The sequence below is a fragment of the Strongylocentrotus purpuratus genome, unplaced genomic scaffold (genome assembly GCF_000002235.5).
Source record: "Strongylocentrotus purpuratus isolate Spur 01 unplaced genomic scaffold, Spur_5.0 spur5_contig_827, whole genome shotgun sequence".
Taxonomy (NCBI): Eukaryota; Metazoa; Echinodermata; class Echinoidea; order Camarodonta; family Strongylocentrotidae; genus Strongylocentrotus; species Strongylocentrotus purpuratus.
The window spans coordinates 862,313-889,007 of NW_022145532.1; the positions used below are offsets into that span (position 1 = coordinate 862,313).

Here is a 26,695-nt window from a genome sequence, read left to right on the forward strand (position 1 = left end):
GAGCGTCATGTAACGCCCGGCTGGAATGCTCCCCAGGGAGTGCAGATTGTGCACATGGTGTGTGCGGGCAAGCACTGAATCCAATGACCGGGGTAATAGTATATTTGTAAAGCGCTTAGAGACATTTGTATTTGGCGCTATATAAAAATTAAATATTATTATTATTATTAATATGCAGTGTTCTAACCTAAACAGATGCATCTGTATGACATTGACTGTGTGTATGTACGTATAACCCTGACAATGTAACTATACACACTTAACAATCAGTGCTATCACTGAATTCCTGGCTTACTGCTTCATGTGCTTTTAGCCTATTACAATGCTTCCACTCATATTACCTTTAAATATAGCACATTGTGGAGTATTCCGTCTTGCACTGGTTTTTCAAATTCATAAGTGTTTGCTTGCCTCTTTTACATACTACAAGTCAATATTTTTGCTGTAAACTTTTGAATCTACCTTTTTTAAGCACTTCATATTGGATAAACTCAATGCACAACTGAACCAAAACCACAGATATTTTTTTCTTTCTTTCCTTTCTCTTTTGTATAGTTTTGAGTGGCAATGTTTCCTATCTCCTTAGAAAGATGAGAGTATTTGGTTTCTGTTTAGTGTCTACCAGTATGCCTAAGTATTCAATATCAAGTATAGGTCCCTGGGATACTTCATGAAATGAGTTTAATGGTTATCATATTGTTTGTCTATCAATACCATCCTTCCTCCCAAACAATAAATTAATATATGCCTTTTCAGGATTGTTAATGGAAGATATCTTGGAAAGTATCAGTTTACATTGTGAATTGAATCTTAAAGGTGCAAGTCCATCCTAACATCAAGTTTGCTTCAAAATGCAGAAAATATTAGCAAGAGATTTCTGAATGTAGGAGGAGAATCTGATAAAGGATAAAAAGAAAGTGATACAGATTTAAAGTTATCAAACACAAACAGGCACCTTTCTCATTTCCATTGCCATCAGCTTCACAATTTGGTTTATACTAAAACTTTCTTCAATTTCAATTTTCCCATATTTCACTGGGTATTTTTTGTTGACAGACATTTTTCCAACAAGAACAAGAACGGTATTCTTTTATAATTCTCAGTACAAAACAAATGGAAAACTGTTTGCATCTTTTAGAAAATCATACAGTTGGCTTTCGTGTTAGTTCAAACTTATAAAACATTTGATTTTTGAACAACTGGCATGTAGTATGTATTTTATTTTATTTATTTTAATTAACAGAATTTCTTTCATTGGTGGACATCCCTCTTCAAGCCATGTGTAATGGGTATTTCATGAATTTGGTCCACATGAGGCACAATCAAATACGGAAGACAATGATATCAAATCAGAAATATCAATTGCACAATACAATGTCCGTTTTAAATAATCTGAAGACATTGTTTGAGGCTTTATGGCAATGATAAAATCTCTTTGAATCTGTCTTGAGCTAATCTTGAATTCGGGTGATAGAAATGCATTTTGAGATGGACCAATGGCATGTACATGTTATTGGGGTCAGGACAACTAACTAAATTTCATTCTATTTTTCTGCTCAGTCTTGTTCTCCACCAAAATCTTACATTGGTAGATTTCATTTATATGTAGGCTTGCATATTGTGAAGATTTCATACAGTTTCTTTTTAAATTCTATGCCAATGTCCCCCCCCCCCCCCCCCACAGTACTTGAAGGCATGATGGCTCAGTAGTAAAGCAGTGGTCTCGTAACTGGGAGTTCCCGGGTTTGAAACCGAGTCAAGGTGGTAGTGCCTTTTTGTAAGGATTTAATCCTCATTTTCAAATCCATCTGAGAGGTCCCCTGGTTGCTTACTTACTCACAAGCAAAAACAACCAACTAAACTTGAACATAAGATTACCCTTATAGCTATAGTATAATTTGAAATTGTAGGAACAAAACTTAGAAATTAATACCTAGTTTGATTTTCAGTTTCCTACTCCTTGTACCTGTATAATTGGTTTAATTTGCTCTACCTGTTTCTTACCTAATGGAATTTGGTAAACAAATGAGGTTTCCTCTCCAGAGTATGGAGCCAAATGAGGTTGAAATACGAACAAACTTTCAACATAGATATACGCTCCTTTCCAAAATGACATACCTATACATTTACAGTACACCTTCACATGAAACCCTGTAACACAGTCATTCCTTACTGATGGTAGCTACATTACATGCTACAGGTCTTCTCAACCCACGTCAAATCTTTCTTCAAGGTAAAGGGAGATGGCTGAAGACACTCTGTGGATTCATGTCATTCAGGAGATGGCCTGTCAAGTAACCTTGTCTCAGTGTGGCATCCATGTTTACTGTAAATACCAGAAGCAGGCAGTCACGGTTACTGTTATCACCTGTAAATGATGTATCGTCTGTTTGGAGCCAGAAGGGTGTTATATACTTAAAACATACATATACTTAACGTCCTACTGGCTCCAAACAGATGGTATCTAAGATTCAAGGAATAAGAGAAAATATGGTTGGGGAGATTAATGCTTATGTTTGGACCTGGGTTCTGCATATTGAGAGACATTAAATGTGTCTTTCCACTGCACCTCCGAGGGATGCACTCCACCTCTGCCAGTTTCATTCCTGAGGGGGGCAACATGATTTCAGAAGTTCTGACCCGATGAAGGAGGCCATCAGGAAGTAGTAGGTGTGTATCTCTCTACTGCACGGTAGACTCCAGTAACAGTTTCACACTTGGTGAATGATGTCTTCAGAGATGTCTGATGTGTCTGAGTGATGTACTTCTGTTTGACTACCTCAAGCTGTGCCTACTGTACCGTTTGAAGACAGCGAGACGTGTGTACAGCGGTCTCCCCTGACACGATGAAAGATATCTTCAGATCAAGTACAATGCGACTCTCTGCTGTACTTCTATGGAATGCACCTAAGCCCTTCCTGTTACAACCCTCCAGGAAGCAAGGTGCATTGAGTGGTGCTTTCTGTCCTGATCGTTGATGTCTTCAGAGATAGCAGATGTGTCTCTCCGCTGTACCTCCAATTGAAGCACTCAAGCTTTGCCCGTTTGCACTTTCATCATCCTCTTCAGAACTCTCATACCTGCAGAATAGATCAAAATGAGGAGAATCTAAGGTTAAGGGGTTTTTCAATATACACGTAATCAGAAACGCAATGCTTGAACATGGAATGATAGGGTGCTTGGAAATCTACTTCAATAATCATGGAGTGGAATCACATACTTGAAGAGCTCTTTAATTTGCACTTGTACGCAGACATTGATAAGTAAGTGCCAGAAATGGAATTTTACTAATTTAACTCTGACTATGAATCAGTGTCGAGAGGGGATTTTAAAAATTGCGGAATGATTTTGACATCGAATGGAAATTTGAGCACACAAATATCTTTAACAGGGCTATAGATCAAGGTGTTGTGGTCGAGTGGATATGTCACCGGACTTTCGATCACAAGGTCCACGGTTCGAGTCCTGCCACGGCACTAATGTCCTTTGGTAAGACATTGATCTACTTTTGCCACACTCAACCCCAGGTGATGTACATGTAAATGGGTACCTGGCAGGAATTAATTCCTTGAAATGCTAAAGCGCCGTAATGGCAGCCATCCTAAAGCCAGGGTAATAATATGGAGCACCAGGAGTGTCAAGTATGACAGACATGAGCGCTGTACAAGAACCAACTATCATTATTATTATTATTATAGATCAAGACTCTAGTTCAATACAGAAGAAATTACTCTCATGAACAGATGCATCTATTACTAGAAAATGATCTTGTCTGTTGGATTATTTTTATTATGTAACATCGCATGTCCATTAGTCATCATTCTTCATGACTCATCTCCAATCTAAGCCAGAAAATTTAGAGAAAGAAAAGGTCAAAAGGATAATCATGGATAAGGAAAAATCTCACAGGGCTTCAATCCATGCATTGTAAAAAAAAAGGAAAAGCAGCTTAGGTGTGAGGCATGGAACAGGGGCGAATAATTAGTATAGAGAAGAGATTTTTATTTGTATTATCCTTTTAGCAGCTATCTGATAGAATCAGATTATAATACAAAATGTAGAAAGGATTAAATAAGTAAATCAGTCTTAAAATGTACAGGCCCAGATCTCTACTGAAACAGAATCATTGAAAAAATAACACTGGTATTCAGAACAGTTGTCTAATCTGTAAAATCCTCTTTAGAGATAGAATAAAGACAAGCAGGAATTCAATTCCAAAACTGACTACACTCTTCTGAAGATGTGGGACATCTGAGACCGTAGTAGGTGTGTGGCTATAAGATGATTTAAAGGGCAATCCGAGCTTGTAATAAGTTCATTCGCACAAAACTAAGAGGAACAGGATGGCAAAAGTTTGAAATAGCAATAATATAAAAGTTAGGAATGTTTGGAATATGAGATCACTAAATCTATGGGATACTCAAATATTATTAACCCAGTTATCAGACACAAAATGTGCACCATCTCCACTATCTGGGGTGTATTCCTATCATATGGTCACCTTGATGGCACATGGCAATTACTAACTCAAGGGATTTTGTCATCCTATATGTACATGTAACAGGTCCCATTTCTCTCCTGGGTATGGCCCGGACTGTCATATGTACATGTAGATTAATGCCTTCCCAAAGGACATTAGTGCCATATCAGGGATCGAACCCACAACCAGGCAAGCGCTCAAACAACTTGACTACAACATTTCTAAGAAGCATGAAATAACATTTGATAGAGAGATGACAGATCATAAAATGGGGAAATTGAATGAAAATTGTCATCACTGACTTTAAATTCTTAGACAATTCTATGGTCTCCCCTACATGTATATTGTATGTCGTTTCGATTAGATGCAATTGAGAAGTGTTAGTTAATGGCAGCACTTATGAAGTCTGATACCTTGTATAAACATTTGTTATAACTTCAGAAGGCTAACATCATAACAATTTACATGTAGCCAATCAAACACAAAAGATCCTTTCAGTTTCAAATAGGTTGTCAATAAGTGTTTGGAATAAACTAATTAATTGTTGTAAGAATTGAAAGTAAGTCAATGAGACTGGGAGACATGTCTGCAATGTCCTGTTCAAAACTTTTAGATTGAATGTGCAAAATCATTATCACGCCACGATGTCAGAAATGAATGGTACCCTGGATTTGAGGGATTCATGTAAACTAAATTTCATTGTAATTGCAGCTTCTACAATCTATTTTTCAGTTGATTTCATGTTTTTCATGTTAGATAATGAATTCATCAAACACAATTGCATGAAAATCAAACTGCACATTCAAGTGATTCATCTACATGTACATGCACACCTTGCCTACTTGCTGCTCCGTGTATGAATGTGGACCATTTCTTAAAGGTAAAGACCAGTTATGGTCATGCGATTGCATTGTGAAAGAAACGTTGTGGAATCGATCAGAAAAGGTTGATCATCTAGCATCTAGCATCTGCAAGGTTCTGGAATCATCAAAATGATAAGAAATTTGGCCCAATCTTCGTAAAGTTACAAGCACTATACACAGAAAGATGTATATGGGACTACCCTATATCTCTCACAGACCATGAGAGAAACAGATTTACCAAATATATGAATTAGTAGGCGGTTTCCCGGCAAATTTTTTATCATCATGTATTAGTCAAAACATATTCTTTCACATGATTGGTAATGAGAGCTTCCATTTCATTTTTTGAAAGTGGGGCGTTTCCAATACTGGTCTTTACCTTTAAAGAGAAGCCCTTCACATGGGATTTGGACCTCATGTAGAGGTAGTTGACCGTCTTGCCAAGATTTTCAGGTAAAACTACTTTAGATTAATATCTGATCTGAAGGGCCTTCTTCCGCAACTATAGATTAAAGTGTAGGGATTTAAGTTATCTACTTAGAAGAACTTTGGTAAGGTTTCACAGTCTAAAAGGGCTTTCCTTCTTTTTCACCATTTCTAAATCCTATGACATCTCATTTGCAAATTACTTTTTTTTTTCTGAAACATTTGCAAATCTATTCCACATATCATGGAAAATATCTCTACATGTAGGTGAGATGGGTTACAGTCTTTTTTTCCAGGATGGAACAAAAATTATATACACTGTATATGCAATTAATACAACGTAGGATAAAGCAAAAATCAATTTGCCCAAAGCACACTTGGATCCTATAAATTTGAAGTCTTACCGTAATCAATTTGAAACTGCTTTTTTCTGATTTCTTATAAATTGAACCCCCCCCCCCAAAAAAAAAAAAAAAAAAAAAATTAAAAATTAAAAAAAAAAAAAAATATGTATATATATATAACAAAATAAAAGAATTGTTACATATCGGTATATTGTCAAAAGTCAAACATAATTTATCTTATTACAAGTTTTAAAGTATATCAGGCCTGTAAAATTGAAACAAGGGTACAGTTCATGTGTAGAAAGTGAGTTGGGATTGTTTATATTTAACAACTAAACAGTGTTTCCTTTAAAAAATGAAAGAAATACATGTAACTACATTTGTATGTCAACTGTCTTCAAGGTAGCTTGATGTGAACAATTACAGAAAGAAAAGAGATTTCTACATTGGATATGCATGTTATGCCATGTACATGGACAAGCGTGCATTATATGCACTCTGTGACCCCAAGCAATTAGCGAGTAAATGATCACCTCTGCCTCCCTCTACATCCCTTATGTACACAGTCATTGTATTCACATTTGACAGTTATTTCTCTCTAGGAATAGAAAACTCAATAAAAAGAAAAGAAGTCTATTCATCAAGCCTCAATAACAATCAAAGCAGATTAGGCTACTCAATAACAATGGAATGCTAGCCTCACAATGGCAGTGGGTAGCTTGAATACACCCTCAGTATACACCCTCAGTATACCCCCTTTTATTCTAGAATTGATAGAGTAGTAATGGGAGGCTGAATAAACAAAACCCTAAGCAAATGATTCCACTGAATTGTAAAGCAGGCCTACAGTTATTTTAAATGAGACAGTGCGATGTAATTCTTGGGTAGGAGTTTCAACCACAAACAGGAAGACTTCAGAAGTGTTTTTGCACAAATTTCTTGACACCTATTGTGTCATCCTCTTGAGTTTGGGAAATCAATTATTTGCCTCTGGGTCTTCAAAAAACAAATTCCAAAGATTTGGGGAATAAACATGTTGTTTGGGATACGATGTTAAAGATTCCTCTTAAAAATTTTGTAATTGTTCTCATGTGTTTGAATCATACAGTACTGGCTTCAAATTATGATTATTTGTTATAATATAATTACATTTCAAGAGAAAGTATATGGCAATTGGTGGGTTTTTAGACCAGCAATATATTCACAAAACTTACTGGAAATTAAATTCAACAGAAAGCACATACATGTACATGGAAATGGAAATGGGTGAAGATGACTAGCTGAATTTGTTAATCTTACGTTGCTCCTGAGGTCATTTCTTCCAAAATCGTTTGGCTTATATATGATATAATCTATTCATATATGTAACTTTTTTATGTATTTTTGAACGTTCACAATAATTTTCATTTTGATTCTGTGAGAATTTCCTTTCTGTCCTTACCAGTGGTTACCAGTATACAAGATTTACCTTTTAAAGTTCAAAGTAAATTATAGGCTGTGAAAAATACTTTTTTTTTCTTCCATAAACGTGAAACAAATGCATGAAAATCTGTATGAAACCTGGCTCAAAATGCTGCTACATGTATAATTCATTGTTTGATTGGCATCCTTTACTACGCCTTTGTTTTTTCAATCATTTAATTTATATAAACCCACGTCTATACTTTGCAAAGTTTTTTCATTGTGACATTGAAATCACTGTTTTATACAAACAACATACATGTACATGTACATGTAAAATGTACTGTTTAGTGCAATCAAAATGTTTTTGTACGCTGTTGGTATTGACCGTGAAAGTTTAGCATTCTTGACATTCTTGTCATTACAAAGCAAACAATTTAATTTTCAAATATAATCCTGTTCCTTTGTGTAAGCTGTCCACATCAAAGATCAAAGTCCTCTTACAATTATTCAACCATGTAATCAAATACATAACATGTACGCATGAATTATAGCAACAAAAAAATCCAAAAAAATTGTTAGTTGCTTTTCATATGAAAATACATCCATGTCAATGTTACTTTTCTTACATTCTGTAAATTTGTCCTTCTTCAAAAGTTCAAATGGAAATGGAATGTTCAACTTTTTTTTTAGAAAAAATGGAGGTTAGTGACAATCAATTTTAGATAGACAACGTGATTGATTAATGCTTGAAGCAACCTGTGAACACTCTCAAAAACAGAAGATAGACAGTTATTAGAAAAAGGAATTTGCACTCCATGTAGCTTTACTAAGATAAACCGTCTTCAAGAAAATGGAAGAAATTCCTTTATATTGTTTGTAACAAGGCTCCAGGCAAATATAGCGCAATATTGATTTTGTTTGAAATAGGTACCAAACAAGAAAAACATAATTACTATGCTTGTCATAATGTCTCTCAATGACTCAATGGCATGGCCTGTTAATCTATTTCTCATTACACTTTAACACTCTTCTTCAGCCTTATTATAACATACAAGGCCTTCTAAGAGCAGAACATTAGACAAAAAATGTTCTTTAGTCAGAAAAAAGCTTTCGTGAAATAGCTGCGCTTACACTTTATAGCTTACAAGCAAGATAACAAAATCAATAAAAGGGAGCTACAAGGCTACCTAATGTACTATCCACCTTCTAAGAATGTAGGTGAGGACTTAAATCTTTAATTGCTGCTTCAGAGTTAAGCTCTCAACAATAGCAGAATCAATGAACGGTATAAGGGGTATCTTAAGCGAATCTAAACCTCCCTGACCACACCAATAAAAAGAATCGTGTACAACCTCCGGAAGACTGAATAAGTCTCGGAGGGATTGTAGTCTATATGTACAAGTGTAGCAATACAATAACTTGTCCACCCCTGGTGATCTGAAATGCTATGGACCATGGATCTAAGATCTCACTTTATTCTATTTTATATTTCCCCAAAATATTTTTAAAAGTTATATATATTTCTAAATGTCTTCATGAAAATAATTTTAAAAAGTGTGAAATGGCATGAACCACAATTTTATCATGCAAATTAATAACAAATTAAAAGCGTAAATATTCTCAATAAATGAACATCCAATCACAAAACAACAACAACCTACGTGTAGCTTGTAAAATGAACAGCATTTCTTGTTTTTTGTTTTTTTAAACCGTCAAAGAAACACTGTTTTACAATTTATATTTTTAATCATTTTGCTGAGAAAGTACTTGAATAGTCTAGATTAATCTGCCTTAGAATAAAAAGAAAAGTAGAGTATCCCCCAAAGTTGTTGATACATAATTAACATGAGAACCCTATTCATACTTAAGTACATTTTCAAAATTTAGAGTACAAATTCTTAAAGACATCAAAATCTCTCTTTCTCTCTCTCTTCCTCTCATGAAATACATATTTTGCAAGTCCCATCCTTAACTAATCAAAATCTGAAAGTATACTTTCAACCTATACGTATATCTAACTAAGTTTAATCTTATTCAATTTAGGCAATCAAATATAATCATATTCACTATATTACTCTTATCACATCAGTCAAAACTGTACTCCAAACATGTAAGTAATCATCTTCCAAAAGACTAGAGCATGCACATTGTCAAGCCCAAAACAGGTAGGCAAATTATCAAACAGGATACCAACATTATATTCCACTGGTACTTTACCAGCAACACATTTCCCATGAAGTTTAATTACTTCAAATTATTGTAAAGACCTTCCAAAGTGACCTTTCAATTTTTTCAAAAATACGTAAACATACATGTATGCAGGTGAATGCACTTTGAAAACTACCATGTAGCATATATGAACAAAAGATATTGTCAATAATTATTGAAGTAATTATGGCAGCAATTTCACAGGAAGTCAAGGTTCTGCTATATACATAAAGCAGAAATCTAGGTCATCAGATCCCAAGATCATGACGTTCTTTGTTTAATATGGACATGTTACAATTACAACCACACTCAACAAAAAAGATTTCAATATATTTTAACAGACCATCAGAGAAAATCCATCAGGCCATACTGTGTAAGTACCATAATGTGTTAGAACTTGTGTCACATAGAATATAGCAGTGTTCATATGTTTGACTGTAAAGAGCTCTAGCCAGGAAGGGCCTAGCTGTATCAACAGACAGCTCAGACTACATGTATGTACAGTATAGAGGGTTTAGTGATACCCTACACGCTGATTTTGGGCTTTGAAATGGGGTTTCTTTTTAGATGAATGCGTGAACATTTCAAACACCTAAATAAAGATATTTCAATTGTTATAACAATCTGAAACTATCCTGAAAATATACTATTCAATTTGTATTTTCAACTAGAACTTAAACAAAATAACTATACTTACAACAAAAACAAAATGTTAAAATAAGGAAATAATATTTGCTTCTTACCAAAACTTGTCAGTTTCTTCCTGACCATCAAGGACAGAATCTTGTAGAATCTCATCAACTGGACGATCCTATTACAAAACAAAATGATTGCAAGATTTCAATACTAAAGTCGCTGCTGCGCTTCTTTTTTCCTATTTCTTTCTTGTTTTACTGAATAATGTTATTTGATATTTTACGACTCTTGGATAGAGAGCTTGTCTTAAAAACAAGGAATTAGATATGAGACAAAATCACAAGACTAGTGCCCTTGAATAAATCATTCATTCTAATCTAACTAGTCCATCAGAAAAGAGTTTTAGCTACAAGTTTTTTAATATCAATATAAAAGCAAATGCCTTTATTCTTAGCACTCCAGTAACATTAATGACAATCGATCAAACAATCAATTATGAATAGAATCTAAGATTAAAATGCAGTGAACAGATTACAGAGAGTGAGAAAGAGATAGAGAGAGAAATATATATATATAAATAGAGAGATATATAAAGAGAGAGAGAGAGAGAAGGAGAGAGAAAGAAAAAAAGAAAGAGAGAGAGAGAGAGAGAGGAGAAAATTGAAAACGGAGATAGAGAAACTAATTATATGAAGAGACACTTCTGGAATACTTTCAATAAATGAAGCCCATCAATATTTACCTGAGCATGTGATAAGTTAGATCCTGAAATGGGCCGACTGTCTTGAGGCAGAGGTGACTCTGTCTCATAATCATCATCATCACTGCTGTAGAAGTTAACTCTGTACTCACGATGACCAAGCATAGGAGGATTATATTCACAAGGAGAGGCATTGTTCACAGGACTGTGGAATTCAGCTGCATTCTGCTCACGCTGCTGCCGATGGGATTCAGACTCATAGATTGGAGAGAGATCTCTACGATGGTAGGATGCATCCGAGCTAGGGCTTGAGGGGCAGTTGTCTTCATCCAAAGCAAATTTGATGTGACGGTTACGCGATTTGCGGTAACCCTCTCCGGTTCTGCGAGTTCGATTGAGTATCCCAGCCCTGCGTTTGTACATAGGGCCTACATCTGGACCGTCCTGGTGATCAACATCAGACCAGACTACATCAGATGACGTGGTGCTACTGAGACTGGAGTCTGAGTTGAGTCTAGGTAGGAAAGAATCAACCTCTCCTTCCATGTCATCATGATGGTTTATCAGATCAACGTGAACGGATACCTCTCCTCCTGGAACATGTCCTGTTGGTCGTAGCTTCCGCATGAAGACTGGCATAGACAAGACGGTGCTTCTACTGCTCGATAAAGGCCTATGAAGAACCTCATCATCTTGGCTCTTGATGGATGACGATAGTTTCATATTCAGTGGGCTATTCTCACTGCTATGCCTTTGATGCTTCATGTTATTTGTACTTTGCACTGCAGAGTCGGTAGAATGAGATGTTCTTAATCTAGAGAGGAGTGGTCTACCATTTCTACTCTGGTCACCTGAACCACCATGCCAAGAATGGGAGAGATCTTCGCTTGAGGTCGATAGCTTGCTATCACTCTGCGGGGAAACCTGACCTGTCTTAGCATCCCCAGAGTTGATTAAGTCTGGTAGAGTACTCTTCATGAGAGCATCAAGAGACTGCTTTACTTGATTCTGTTTCATGTGTGATGACTGTTGTGTACTGATTCTGGTGGATGGCACAGTATTAGATCCATTTAACCTGGCTGCTGGCACACCATCCGTCGGTGAAGGGTTGGTTGGTGTTCGATATTCTCTTTCATCTTTTGTATAATACTGATTATTTGGGGAAGACTGACAAGTTTTGGCATCCGTTTGACTATTACTTTTCCCTGAGATTAAATCGTTCAAGTGTCTTTTCACTCTGGACGCCAGATCTTCTTGCTCTATACTTCTTACGCTTGAGGCTGAGCTTCCAGTTTCACTATGGCTCGTCCCTCCATTCACATCACTTGATGCACCCATATGATGTCGTTGATCTTCCCATGATACTTGTTTCTGAAGTGTGTGCCTTGAAGGTACCAGTGGACCATTCGTCATCACAGAGAGGGATGATGATGATGAGCTGAGGGACGTATAACTGCTGCTCAGACTAATACTGTCTTGCTTCTCAGAGAGCGGTACGTTCATTACAGATGGACTTGCAGCTCGGAGTAAACTCACTTCATTTAGCCGTTTTCTGCAGACAAAATGAAAGGGTATTATATTTTAAAACATTGCTGACATTCTCTTTGTAATCTTTTTAATCTCTTTGGAAAACAAAACAAAGAACAAAAGCATGGGTACAGTCAATATTCAAATATCTTGTAAGGGGTAATGGTGCTATCATGGACAAAAATCACTAATTTCTATCAGAAGGAATCATCAAATTAACACTTCATAAACCTTGGACAATGAACACGTACAATTTCTTTCTTTGTAATTGTTTTGAAAAGATATCTTTGAAAAGAACTCACCGCATGTCTTTGAGAGGCTCTGAGTTGTAATGATCCTCTAGCTGTGACCTTTGACCGCCACAGCTTGGCAACCCTTGAGGCTGCTGGAGTTTGTGCAGAGTGTCCTGGATCCTGGAGAGCTCTCCCTCCTGACTGGATGCTTGACGAGCATGCTCCTCCTCCAGGAGCCAGGAGCAAGAGTCCTGGAGCTCTTCGGCACGCTGCTTACACAAGGCTATGTCGTCATCACTGTACAAGAATCAACAAGTTCAATGGAGATTTCTAAAGGTCTGGCTGCTACAGAGGTATAATCAGGATTCATGATTCATCAGGGAAAAACGTATCATCAATGAATGAAAAATGTCTTAGAATTTAGAATCTTATGGCCAAAAGGAGAAAACATGTTTTATGATAGAGACTACAAGAACAAATTTCGAATATATATCAAGTTTAATAACCAAGCTAGGTGCGGTTATTTTTTATCTGTCACTGAGCAAAAAACATGTTCATATTCAATAACAAAAAATGTTATATGATCAAATATTGTGTATTTTTACAATTCGCTTTGTGACACTGCATTTGAACTGATAAACATTTAGAGAAGAAACTTACCCTAGTTCATTACCACTCTCTGCGTATGACGATTCCCTGTGAGCCGGTTCTTTCTCTTTCTTTTGATGCATTTCATCAATTCTTCTCACCAAGAGATTAGTCAGATCCACATACTGTAGTTGGATCTGTTCTATCCGTTGGGTGGTATCCCGGGGATGCATGCGCACCAGGGCCTTGCTGCATAGTATGGCCTATGGACAATAGACAAGTTCGTGTTTGTATTCAGGTACATGCAAGAAATCAATTCTGGGCCACATACACTCCCATAGGTTTGACTAACTTTCACACATTACATGTAGGTTGTACACAAGATATTGTCCATGCATACCACAAGATAGTATTGAAAGTATTCTCAATTTACTGGAAAAAATGTTATAAGAAAATAGTATATTTCAATAAGATGTTTCTGTTTGTATTTATATTTTTTCCCATGCAAAGAAATTTATTACATAAAGAACTTACATCATCTAGCCTTGCTTTCAGCTCTACCTTTTCCTGGTGGTACCTATAAATCAAACAAGAAAAGATTTCTCATTATAGAGGTTGAGGTATGTCTCACAAATTTATTTTTTATATACACTGTATGTCAAATTGGATTGTTTAAAAAGAAATGCAGAAAATATTAGAATGCAACGTAAGGAGTTGAAATAACAACTTTTCAACACTTTTGTAACATTAACATTCATTCATCTTTCCATTTCAGATGTGTGACTTTTCTTTGGTATAGTAAAGCAGTCAAATATCAGTGTTGCCTTTCTGGAAAAGAAATAATGATTTATTCATCCCTTAACAAATCTGTGAGAGTGAAGAGCAGAAATGAACTTACTCTCTGAGGTCTCTTCTGAGTTGAGTGACTTGATCAGACAGTGAGACACACGTCTCGGTCACAACCAAGAACTGAGCACAGGTGTTGTGATTATACTTGGTTGCTAGGCTACAAGGAGTCTGCTTCTTACCATTCACCATGGTAACATCACAGGTGAACTCCACAAGAGTCTGCGTACATGTAGGTAAACAGAAGGGAAACATTTTCATTGTTCAATAACATTTAATTAAGGATGAAAACAGGTTTGCCATTACCTTTACAGGAACAGGGACAGTGCAAGGTCAACAAACTTTTCTCCAGTAAGAACATCCTTTATGCTGTTACAGAATGATTATGTTTATATGTCACTAGATCATGATAAGAATGGAGCGTTGATTACATACCTGTAGACATGTCAGGTGACCATGTCGAGCAGCAAGGTGGGAAGGCGAGTTGCCATGACGATCAAGACAGTCAAGATCGATGCTGGTATCTTGCATAAACTGGAGCAACCATCGCAAGCATGATTCCTGGTACGAAATTGGGTACAATAATATAATCTCATGTTATGTAATAACTGTATTTATAATGCAAGCATAAACAGTATATCTTTTCCTGCCATGGATTTCAATCAAAATAATCCTGTAACTCTCAATACATATTCAATATTTCATGTAAGAAACAATAAAAAAAAAAGAGTTTGAAAGAAGATTAGAGGCTACATAGACCTGACCTTGAGAAATAATTATCAATATATCATGGACAGAATAGATAACAAATGAAGAAGTGTTCACAAAAGCAAGAGTAAACCATCACTCATCAATACAATGAGAAATAGGCAAATGCAAATTGTTGGTCATATATCAAAAAAGATCATCTAGAAAAGAAAAACATACATGTAGTATGCAAAGCCTAAAAAAATGAGCAACCAAAATGAAATCAGCACTATCAGCTTTCCGAGAATAGCAGACAATAGACAGAAATGGAGGGCCTTGACTGCCGATGTCTGTAACAGACCTTCATGTACCACTTGATGATGATGAGCATAAATGCATTATGTCAAACCAAATACATTTAACCATACAAGTTTTCATATGCAAGGTCTAATAGATTTCAATAGATGTTGCATCATATTTTCTCTCAAGGTTCCCATTCCAAAATCCCTTGACAATTCAAAGGTTACTCTTGACAATGATTACATGACAAACTATCTCACCTGTCCATAACGGGATGCTATATGAAGCAAGGACCACCTATTATCTTGAGAATGAAGCTCATCTTTGGCCTTGGTTTCATTGATCAACCACTCAACACAATCCAGTCTGCCATACTGTATGAAAATACAGGGGACAATAAATTATACATTCTGGCTTGCCAAACTGTTACCATCAATCACGATTCACAAACAAAATCTAGGTCTCTCATATAGAAATGAACAACCACTCGATACACTCTGTCTGTTAAACTATAAGAAATACAACTAAAGGTTAATGAAACACTCAAAACAGCAGTATTCTGCCATAATGTAAAACAAGAATATTCTGATTTCTTGAATATAACTGTATAACATACTACCTACAATATTTGGTGTTTATTGTATTGAGCTCAGGAGAATAAGATAATTCAATTGACAACAGGATTTTTCAGACACATCTGTAATAATCTACATATCAGGACTGTTTATAAAAAGTTATAACTTTATACATTGCACAAAAAAATATTCAGTAGCTTGTAGTGATACTACAAAATTCAGTGTGGTTGAAATCAATCACAATTAACAAACAAAAAAGGACACCAATGTATATCAATAACCATAATTGTAAAGACTAAATAATACTTTTCATCAGGCCTAAAAAAAAAAAGATATTGTATTGCCCTTTGCGACCGACCCCAAAATCTTGAAATCTGCAGTCGGCTTTTAAATTTTTTTTAAAAAAATATTTAAGCATTCAAAACTGAGAAATATCAGCCTAAAGAGAGGGGAAAAAAAAGAAAGAAAAAAAATAATTTCTGACCGACCAACCCATGTTTTGGCTCCTAAAGGGCAATTCAACATCGTTCTTTTTTAGGCCTCATTGTGTGATTAAAACCCAATTACCACTTACTTTGACAGCAATGGCAGTTGGTGTGAAGCAGTTATTATTTTCCAGACTGACGTGATGTCCACACAGTCCAGACGCCAGCCACTGTAAGCTCTCAAGTTTGCCATGACGACACAGGACATGCAGGAGCATGTTACCATGACAATCCCGTGAGTCCCTGACGCTAGGGTTGCTTCTAAGATAGTGTTCCTATTAATAGAGGTATTTAAAATATAAAATTGTAGTCCCCCTCTTAATATAGAATATATTTTACCCTCTGCATTAGCAAACAAGAGCAACAACATAAAACAGTTTAGGGAATCGTGTTTAAAGAGGTAGATTCAATAGCATTTATATTTTTAATTTTTCATAAAGATTAATACTGATTTTCTTTAAAAATTTAGATTGTTATTGATACAATCAGTTTTTACTATGAATTTATTTCTTTCAATAAAATCATTTCATATGTCTGTATTTTCAGGCTATCAAATTTTAACCCACTTCCACTCCACATTAAGTTTTTACAGGTTTTTTTCCTACCAAGTCATCAAATAAATACAATTATTTCCCTAGTTTTTCTTACCAAACTCGATTTGTCCTCTTCAACTGCAAATGTAAAGACCTTGGCTACTTCTTCACTTGTTCTGGATGCATACGCTTCATGTCTGTCAGTACATTGGCTATTCCTTGGATTCACTCCACTTGCATTACACACAGCAGCAGTAGTATCTATCTTGGTGGGATTGTTCAATCCAGCAGGTGCAGTGTGATTTAAAGAAACATCATTCTGAGATGACTGTCCATCACTACTATGATTCATCAAGACTTTCTCTTCCCTCCGCTTGCTCTTATCCTTGAGCTTCTGCCGACGTACCTCCTTCTGTCTTTCGTCTTCACTCCCCAGTGTCGGGCTGGCCATGGCCGTTGTCTTGCTTCGGAGGAGATTGGCAACCAGAAGCCTCATTCCTCTCATCATCTTCTTATTCTGCTTGACCTTCGACCCACCCACTCCTTCTCCGGAGAGTGAACTGTCCAGTGACTCTGAAGCACTTGAACTGAGCGAGGCCCCGTCTTCGGTTGGCCGCCTTGCCCCATCCAGCTGTATGGTGACCAACTCTCCATCATGTACCTGATATTCAGCAATGAATTTCCTCAGCTCGTCTGAGTTGATGTCTAAGGTGACGTCATTCTTGTCACCACATGGCTTGATGGTACTCAGAAGAGACTCTAGGAACACCTCGGTAGCATCATCCTGCTGGTATTGAGGTAACTTTCCTTCCTCTGTGCCACTTTGTCCAGATCGATTTCTTTTGCTTTTGTGAGCATGGAGCCGGGACTTGCCTGTTTCAATAAAAAAAATAGGTTATACATCAATTCTATTTTATCAATGATGCTGAAATTAAAATATTTATTTACGTGACTATACAAGAGTAAAAATTATTTTAAAAATTTACTCAGAAGTATGCATAAAATGAACCACCAAAATTTTTACAATTTAAGTTCTTATGAAGAGTATATATATCAGATGAATTTTAAGGACCTTTGACAGCTCACTTGTTTAAAACCAACTTCCATAAATCATATATACATGTAGGACTAAATCAGGAAGTATATATAGAGACCAACTGCATTCAACATAATTAATACACCCTGTTTTACCTGAATATTGTTTGCCAGACTTTCCATTGTCCCCTTCATGTAGAGCAGTGTCTAAGAAGTCATCAAGGTTGTACTCTTCTAAGGGAAGGGATGACTGCTGTCAAATTAAATATATAACCATGAAGGTTAATCATTTTGAATTTTTAGAAACGACACAAGCTCAAATTTAGTAGGTAAAGTGAACATGAAAATATTTATAAATCAGTGACATATTCTTCTTCTTCTTCTTATGGATAATCTGCCTCCTTCAACACTGAAGATTCTTGCAGATGTAAGATGCAGTGTTTTCACATAGTGTTTAACATAGCCTGCGTCTATGAAACAAGGGGAGGGGCACGTTAACCCACAACGCAGGCTTCAGTCATCCGCCTGGGTGGGATTTGAACCCTTTGGTTTGACAGGCAGATGCTTTACCAACTGAGCCAACTTGCCTCCTCAGTATATCATGTACCAGTCATTTTTTTCTTCAATGTATCAATTTTCAAAAGGCTTCCCATCATTTTGAGATGCTTTACTAGTATAATGGTGTATTTAAATGTAACAATAGGTCATATTAGTTAAAATATTGATATCAATTCATACACTAAATGCAATCGATATAAATTTCCTCACAATAAACGTTTTCTGAACAAGTACATGTATATATAATATCTTCAAAATAAAAGTCTTTTGAAGAAAACAAAAGCTATTTTTATTTCCTAAGTGAAAATACCAAGTACCAAGTACCAAGTAAGACTATGAGTTGCACTCAAGTATGTATGTATCAGAACTAACCTCTGGAGATGACTCCCCGAGGAGGTCATCAATGTCGATTACATCACCATGCTCCATGGTCAAGTGTGATAGTGACATGCCCCCAACGGCTCATCACATGACTACATGTAGCAGTACTTCCATTCATGTTATATGATCTTCATCCATGTTGGATTCCAGGAGGTTAATGCTTCTATCACCCACTGATGATGGCTCCTCAGAAAACTGCAGAAATAATAATGAATTGTTTTTATTTGCACTCCGTACATAATACACCAACTGACTGCACTGCACAAGAGCACCTTGCCAGACATTTGAACCTTGACGTTATATCCTGACCGATGGATCCTGTCAAGTTCCAACGTAGAAGTAGAAGTATAAAATTGTGAAATATTGTCAGATGATTTCAGATCACAAGTCAAACTGATCTAATCAATCATCACAAATATGTTGTAACATGAATGATTAAGGAGAAATATCATTGTAGTGATTCAGCCTGAGCCAATACGGCTCTGGCAGGTATATGCGCGCAAGTCCCGCATTTGGCGACACCCGCGGTAGTTTTCCTGGCCATATCCCATACTGGGTAGGTTAGATTTGGACTGGAACTGCAACCGCGCGACATGCCGTTTGCTGTGTTCCTCTGAGTCTCGGATCTCAACGTAGCTTCGTGGAGCTCCACTCATCGGTGCTTCTTGAGACTTACTTCAAGCAGTTACTTCTACAGCCTATGGTAGGATTGACCCTTAGTATTGTAATTAAGCATATTGCGTAGTTATTTAGGCCCAGTAAGATTATATTCCGCTCCGTCACTACATCATCCATGGTGCTCACAAGATATATTTAATTAAAAAAAGTTACCCTGGTGATCCTTGAATGATTAAGAAAGAATTATATCTTAACAAGCACAAGATCATCCCTTCAATTCAATATTATCCAATCAAAACTTCACATCTACAACAGTTTTCCATTTTCCCCTTTTTATATTGTGAGAATTTTACCGGTTTAGCAAAAAATAAGTCCAAGTTATATCAGTACTACAGATCCCTGACCAGGTCTCTATGACTACATGTATGTGGAAGAAAAGATTGCATTTTACTGTTTGGTGCCTGGTGGTGTTCTTTCTGCACAATCATGACAAGTACTCCACCATCCTTGTGTCTTAACTTCAAATCTTTCCATCTCTATTCTAATTCAAAACCTTACACTAACTCTGGCATTGCCTAGATAAACCGTTACCCTAGATCTATGCTATTAAAATAATTCTAAATTTCTATGTGCAGGCAGAGGACCAGACAATTAGTTTCTGATTCTAAAAGTTTAGCCATCAAAAATGGAAATCAAACATGGAGCTACTGGTCCCCCGCCCACAGAGTACTATAGTGTCTATTCAAAAAGGTGCGATCGAAGTTTACCTTGGCTCGCGGTTGCGGCCGCTGGAGGACAGCGGCAAGTGGGTGGCTCTGGCACTGGTATTGGTAGTGGTATGGCTAGCACTAGTATACCAGTGCTGGCCGAGCGAACTTCCCTGAACAACAGGGCCAGAGCCGAGGCCAGCGGAACTCGAGTCAAAAGTCAAAAGACTCGCGCGACGAGTCACTAACAAAGTAGCAATGGTGTATAAAACAGCTAGTAATTATACTATAAACAAAACATACAACTCTTTCAACATTACGTAATACTGTAATGCTGCTTAATGTTTCAAGTTTCAAGTTTTTAAGCTCAGCTAAGCTTACCAGAGTTTTGGTGGCTGACGATTCCGTTTTTGGATCGCAAAAATAATTGTAAACATATCCTGGACATGGACGAAGAGGGCAGCAGAGCATTATTGATCATTCTGCCTGTTTATAAAATGTTGTTCAACCTCAAAATGGCAATCGACGCATTGAAATAATGTTCAACTAGACTGATATGACTCGCTTCATTGTTTTCTAATATTCATGAAATAACATTAATCTTTCTTCTTAAACAAATCTTAAACAAGTCTTCTTAAGCAAATCACGCGTATACAGCTGGTAGCTACAAACTTTCGGGTGGAGGAAGAGATGAAACAATAAGTGACATTAGTTATAGGCTTTCAAGGGAGAAAAATCTGACACAATTTTTTTTGTTTTGGAAACTTTTGATTTTTTTAAATCAGAGTTTCTACAGAGGCTGATAATTCAATATTATTCAATTGGACAATGTATCATTTGTATTGTGATTGATTTGTGAAAGTAAATTGGAAAAAAAAATACCCTTAAATATTATGATATAGCGTATTGGGTGTATAAAAAAAACATATATCGCGGATTATTCCATTTTCCAAAAGTGCACCTGATCCCCAAAATGAAAACGAGATAGCAAGAGATAATGAATTTCAGAACCGTCATGATGTACATATACATGTATCATGCTGTGTATACAAGATTAGTAGAGAGACGGATATGGAGTTAAAGAGAGATATGGAAGGGAGAAAGAGAGATGGATGGAGACGGAGAGTGAGGGAAGAAACGAGAGAAGGAAAGAGAGAGAGAGCGCGAGAAGTAAGAAAAATGTTTATCATAAATAGGAAAGAAAGAAATTACCCTTGCAAAAAAAACGTGGTACTACCATATTACCATGGTACAATACTATCATGCTACAGTCAGTACCGTGGCTCTATTAATTTACCGTAATAATTGTAATGGTACTACCGAATGTAGTACCTTATATACCTACCGTGGCCAAAAAACCGTGTACCATGGTAATTTTGTTTACTAGAGGAGGGAAGAAGAGAAAAATCAAATTAGTGTTGATAAGAATGAAGCGTGATAAATATAAAATGGCAAAGATGAACAGATGGGTCGAAACATAATTGTAAAAGCATGATGCAGACTGTAACTTGGACCCAAACACGTTCATTCATTGTGCAAACGAAGACACATTCACACATGTCGATTACCATAATTATTATACAGTATTAGATTTCTTTACCATTCATTATATACATCATAAATAGCAGTGATGTCCTCTAATACAGAAAATTGACAAATTAATCCATTAAAAATTACACCAAATCTTGAAAAAATATGATTTATCTAAATTCCTTGCAGTGCATTTTGATTTGTTTCCGTTTAACAATTTGCTAAACTTATGGAAAAATATGTCTCTTGAAACAAAAGTTAAATAATATGCAAATTAACAGCTGCCGTAATTAAGAAAACTAATATTTCAAGTGTAAATTTAAATTGAAGTGGAACAAGATCAAATATCATTATTGTTACAATATTAGGACCCCTCCACCTTCGCTATATTTTCCCAAGTTTCTTTTTAACAACTGTTGATGCCATGTAAAACGTCACACAATGCATATTTCTTTATTTTATACCATTCAAGAAAATGTCGAGAGAACAGCGCCAAAATCCGAACACAAATTTCTGGTTTAAAAAATGTCTCTAAACCTGCACATGATACGTCGATGTATTTTCTTCTTACGTTCTTTCTTATTAGTTTTAAAATTTACTCTAAGCAGTTATAGTTAACAAAAACTAATATGTAAAAACAATCTACTTGTATGACGTGCATGCTTCAAGTTTATAAACAAAGAGATTTTATTGTAAACAGGTATGAAAATAGAAAGACATAAGAATCCAATTCGATAACCGATGGCTTTGCTCCGACTCCGTCGAATATTATCAATTATTGAATGAAAGAGGGAAAATCGGGTAGGAAAATATGAAATTTTAATCAGAGAGTTGGACTTGTTCTCCGTCTGGCGTGAAGTGCAGTCTACGACGGGCAATTTCACGGCTACATGGATCCCTGATTAAGCACTTGACCGCGCTTCAAAATATAATCATTCTTTATCACTTTCATTTTTCTTTCTTTTCCTTTTTTGGGGGTAAATCATTCGGTTCTCGATATGAATTGGAAATTATTCTCTTATTTTCGTGTTCCTCCCCCGTAGATTAATCAGCATGTGTAGTTATAGATTTCCATTGGACCGATTCTCAGTCACCTTAGTCCTCCCCCTCCTTCTCTCTATTTCTTTCTCTCCCTCTTTCTCTTTCTCTCTCCTTATATACCCCAAAGAAGACAAATAGGGGAAATGGGTAGTAAAGAATTGTAAATGCGTTAAATAATCCACACACACAAAAAAAAAATCAGTTTACAAGAGTCGAAGAACTCCCTGTATGAAGTGTGCGTGCTCCCCCTCCCCACACTCTTTCTCTATCTATCTTTATCTACCCCCTCTCTCTATCCCACTCTATCTTTTCCATGTTTCATATCAAACTTTTTTCATTTCCCGTCTATTTACTGTAACCTTTAAATATGTCATGAATATCACTATAACTAAAATAGGCTATAGCAATATACACCCTGTACACAATAATCAAGCACATAGGCCTATACGTAATACGAATGAACTATTCTAAATTGCATTTATATATTCATCAGTGTTGTATAACACTCCTACGGTTCTAACTGGATTACGATTTACTATTCACTAAAATATGATAGCTTATTGGCTCTTCTATATCATCATCACAATCAGCAGAACTTTCGATTTTACATTTACATGATTGTATGAATCTTTTTTGCGGGTATTAAAGTTTGATTGGATTTTACTCACGTTGCTGTATATTTAGTATTGTTTTTATCCTTCTGATTATTATTATTGTTATCAATGTTGTTATTAATAGTAGTAGACTAGTAGTAGTAGAAGTAGTATAGTAGTATCATTGTTATCATTATGATAATGATAATTATTATTATTGTTATTATTTTTGTTATTATTATTATCATTATCATTATTATTATTATTAATATTATTATTACTTTTATCATTATTGTTATCATTAGTATTATTATTCATATTATTAACATTATCATCATTTTCATCAAAATCATCATTGTTGTTGGATGTCTGTAGTACTCAGTAGTAGTAGTAGTAGTAGTAGCAGTATCTAGGGCCTAGAAGTATAGTGGGTTTACCATATCATAAGTTCCTATTATCCCAATTATCTGCTTCATATCGGGTGTTGTTGTTGTTTATTTTTCCTTTCCTTCTTTAAAAAAATACTATGTGGGGGTGTCTTCAGGTAAAGGTAACTTCAGGTAAAGTCGTGAATTTATATTGTCAAACAGCATAAATCTGTTATGACAAACAGGAGGGGTAATCATGAGTTATCGCTTTCATCAGGTTTATCTAACGGGCCAGTATACCAACAGCCCACGATACCAACAATATTGGATTTTTGAGCCGTTGCGACTGCTTCGTTGGCTGTAGCCGTTTTGGGGGGACATGTTCATAAAATTCATACAAACTATTTCAAAATACAAGATCGGACGCAGTTACTACGGTAAATTTGCATTAACTATACAGGCCTAAAAAAAAAAAATGTTGTATTGCTTTTTAGGTGCCAAAACATGGGTCGGTCGGGTTTTTCCCCTTTTTTTTCCCTCTTTCCCCTCTTTGGTCTGATATTTTTCAGTTTTGAATGCTTTAATACATATTCTTTTTTATTCATTAAACATTTTTTTCAAAAAAAAATCGGTAATTTTTTTTTTTTTTTTAAAGTCGACCGTAGATTTCAAGATTTTGGGGTCGGTCGCAAAGAGCAATACAACATCTTTTGTTAACGCCTTATGCCATTGTTTTACATTAAAATGGTGTAGGGATGCTTCGATTCTGGATGCAACACATTACACCAAGTATAATGAAATAACCAAAGCATAGACAATCAGATTTGGGAAACCGTGAACGGCGTGTAAATGACCAGGTCACGTAAAGACAAACTTACAAACACTGACCCAGAAATAACTTGATATAGAGTCCAAAGAACGATTAATCCCTGGTAAATCCGTTTATCGGCTAGCAATAGCAACCAATGTCAAGGATATAAGAGATTGATATGCCTTCTTGGACGCGCCAATACATCATGAGAGAGGGAAACCACCTTTACCAGTTGGTATTGTATTAGGCCATGGACCTACTAAGAATGATTAGGCCTAGTTGGTATATGAAGTGTGTTGATGTATCTGAATCTAGATAAATGTTAAGATATTAAAAAGATCCATGTATCATACACTTCAATAACAATCAATAAAAAGGAGTGGACTTCATTATCAACATGACCCAGCACCAACGAAGTTTTTTCTATTATCATTTTTGTTTAAAGACAGTTGATTTGGACCTCCGATGTATTAATGTATTAATTCTTCCATGAACCCAGCCTGAATTGTTTGGCTGGCAAAGCGGTAATTTCCCCCATTAATTTGATTGTTTGGGCAAACTGTCATCGAAGCACCACAGAACTAGGACGAACTACGTCGCTCCTGACAGAAAGTCTATTAAAATTACGAAATTGACCTTGTTGGCAGGATTCTCAAAACGAAGGATATATCAAAAATTCCACTTGATATCGTAAAATTATATAAATGATACATTGATCTATTAATCTATTACTCTATATCGTGCTATTCTTATATTTTGTTCATAATCTGAAGAAATTAATCAGCTTTCCTCGTTTACAAGGCATTGTTTACTAGCACAATAAATCATTTCCTGTATTAAAACATATGAATGCGATTCTTTTATTCCCTTTTTTCTTCTCATAAAATGACAATGATGCGAATATACGACACCATTTACTAATCATATGATCTACCTGCAGCAAGCTACTTTTATTGGTTGAAAACTATGCTGGCATCATGATAGTTTTAGATTTCATTTCTACACGCAGTGGGATAAAAACGGACCACTTCTGGAAATTTTGTATCTATGTGATCAGTCGAAAAGGCTTGATTTCATTCCTACAGTCCTTTCCTGCTGTGGTTCCGTATTGATAACAACTACAGAACTCAAGTGCGATACTTGATATGGTATAACGTTAATTCAAAGGTAGAAAGAATCATTTTCGTGTAATTAGCATTTTTGCACATCTGAGCCATCACGAAGTATGACTATATCTTTGACCTAATGGTTTACATCGGTCATGTGACATACGTTAAAACTAATCTTCAGTTCTGGAAATGGAATTCGGATTTGAGAGGAATGCATGGCGTAATGTTAATTTTGATTGGTTTCATCCAGTCGATTTTTCGTCTGAACAGACAACCTACACAAGAAATAATAAAGTCCCATTCACTGACAAGCAAAAATGTATATGCTCAGTATGAGACCGTGTGGGATTTTTGTGGGTTGAGTCGTTTTGCTTGATTTTGCTCATTAAAAAGCAGTTATAAGAATTGGCAAATATAGCTCATTAATTATTTCTAAATATAGTTTGGTTTGATGTTAACATTTTTTCTCACCATTATTTCGACTCGCGATTACGCTTCACTCTAGCTGCTGGTGAGGTGCACATTTCACAGTTCAATCCACTGACGGGATATTTTCTAACATAATAAAGAAAGATGATAGGTCCTCAGAATTTCCTATCTTGAGCGAAAGTGTCATATTATGAAATCAGACATTCTGTGAAAGATACAATCTAGGTCAGGCCTAAATTCAGGGTCGGTTTGGATATATTGCCTTTTAAGTTATAACCACTCAAGAAGGCACTCTTAACCGCTCATCAATTAAAATAGAAAACACATTAAACGATGTATGAGAAAGCCAGCGAGAATTATGGACTATGTTGGAAGCGTTCATTTCCCGATTAAGCCTTATAAGCGAAGATTCCAACTTTTAACTTACACGGAATCATTCATTTTTTTTAATTTGGCTGATTCGCAAATACCCTCAATCATATAACAAATATTGAATGCATTACGTCGTTCAATATTACATATATTAACCTCCAAACTTAGAATTATTATCCAACCTCGACTAGCGGGAAATTCTGAATTTGTTGGCTTATATAGTTTGTTATGTAATAAGTGATGTGATATATATATTATTACAATTTGTGTTTTATATTTTCCGAAGTCTTCCAGAGCAGGCTATTAAC

General features: G+C 35.9%; 1 protein-coding gene across 4 annotated transcripts; it reads right to left on the minus strand.

The window, feature by feature from the left end:
- Positions 1–1,866: 1,866 nt before the first annotated feature.
- On the minus strand, positions 1,867–20,561 carry LOC581492. Of its 4 annotated transcripts, none has more exons than XM_011677096.2 (14): positions 20,516–20,561; positions 18,801–19,004; positions 18,027–18,120; positions 16,951–17,708; positions 16,392–16,577; positions 15,503–15,616; positions 14,691–14,816; positions 14,308–14,477; positions 13,944–13,986; positions 13,482–13,672; positions 12,891–13,118; positions 11,104–12,613; positions 10,469–10,536; positions 1,867–3,080 (listed from the first exon to the last, which is right to left on the minus strand). In XM_011677096.2, exons 2-14 carry the CDS (start codon positions 18,876–18,878, stop codon positions 2,984–2,986), a joined length of 3,663 nt encoding a protein of 1,220 aa, XP_011675398.1. In that variant the 5' UTR covers positions 18,879–19,004; positions 20,516–20,561; the 3' UTR covers positions 1,867–2,983. The 4 variants fall into 4 exon arrangements, with proteins under 4 accessions (XP_011675398.1, XP_011675399.1, XP_786578.3 ...); XM_011677097.2 differs by lacking the exon at positions 20,516–20,561 and adding an exon at positions 20,195–20,497; XM_781485.5 differs by having other exon boundaries at positions 1,868–3,080; positions 18,027–18,123.
- Between the last annotated feature and the right edge of the window lie 6,134 nt (positions 20,562–26,695).

Bases quoted from the DNA above. Each gene is read 5' to 3' on its own strand.
- LOC581492 (XM_781485.5), bottom strand. From the start codon at position 18,878: ATGTCACTATCACACTTGACCATGGAGCATGGTGATGTAATCGACATT. The intron at 16,578-16,950 runs GTAAGAAAAACT...CTCTATTAATAG, and splicing joins AAGAGGACAAATCGAGTTTG to GAACACTATCTTAGAAGCAA. The intron at 13,987-14,307 runs GTAAGTTCATTT...TTTGATTTATAG, and splicing joins CTCAGAAGAGACCTCAGAGA to GTACCACCAGGAAAAGGTAG.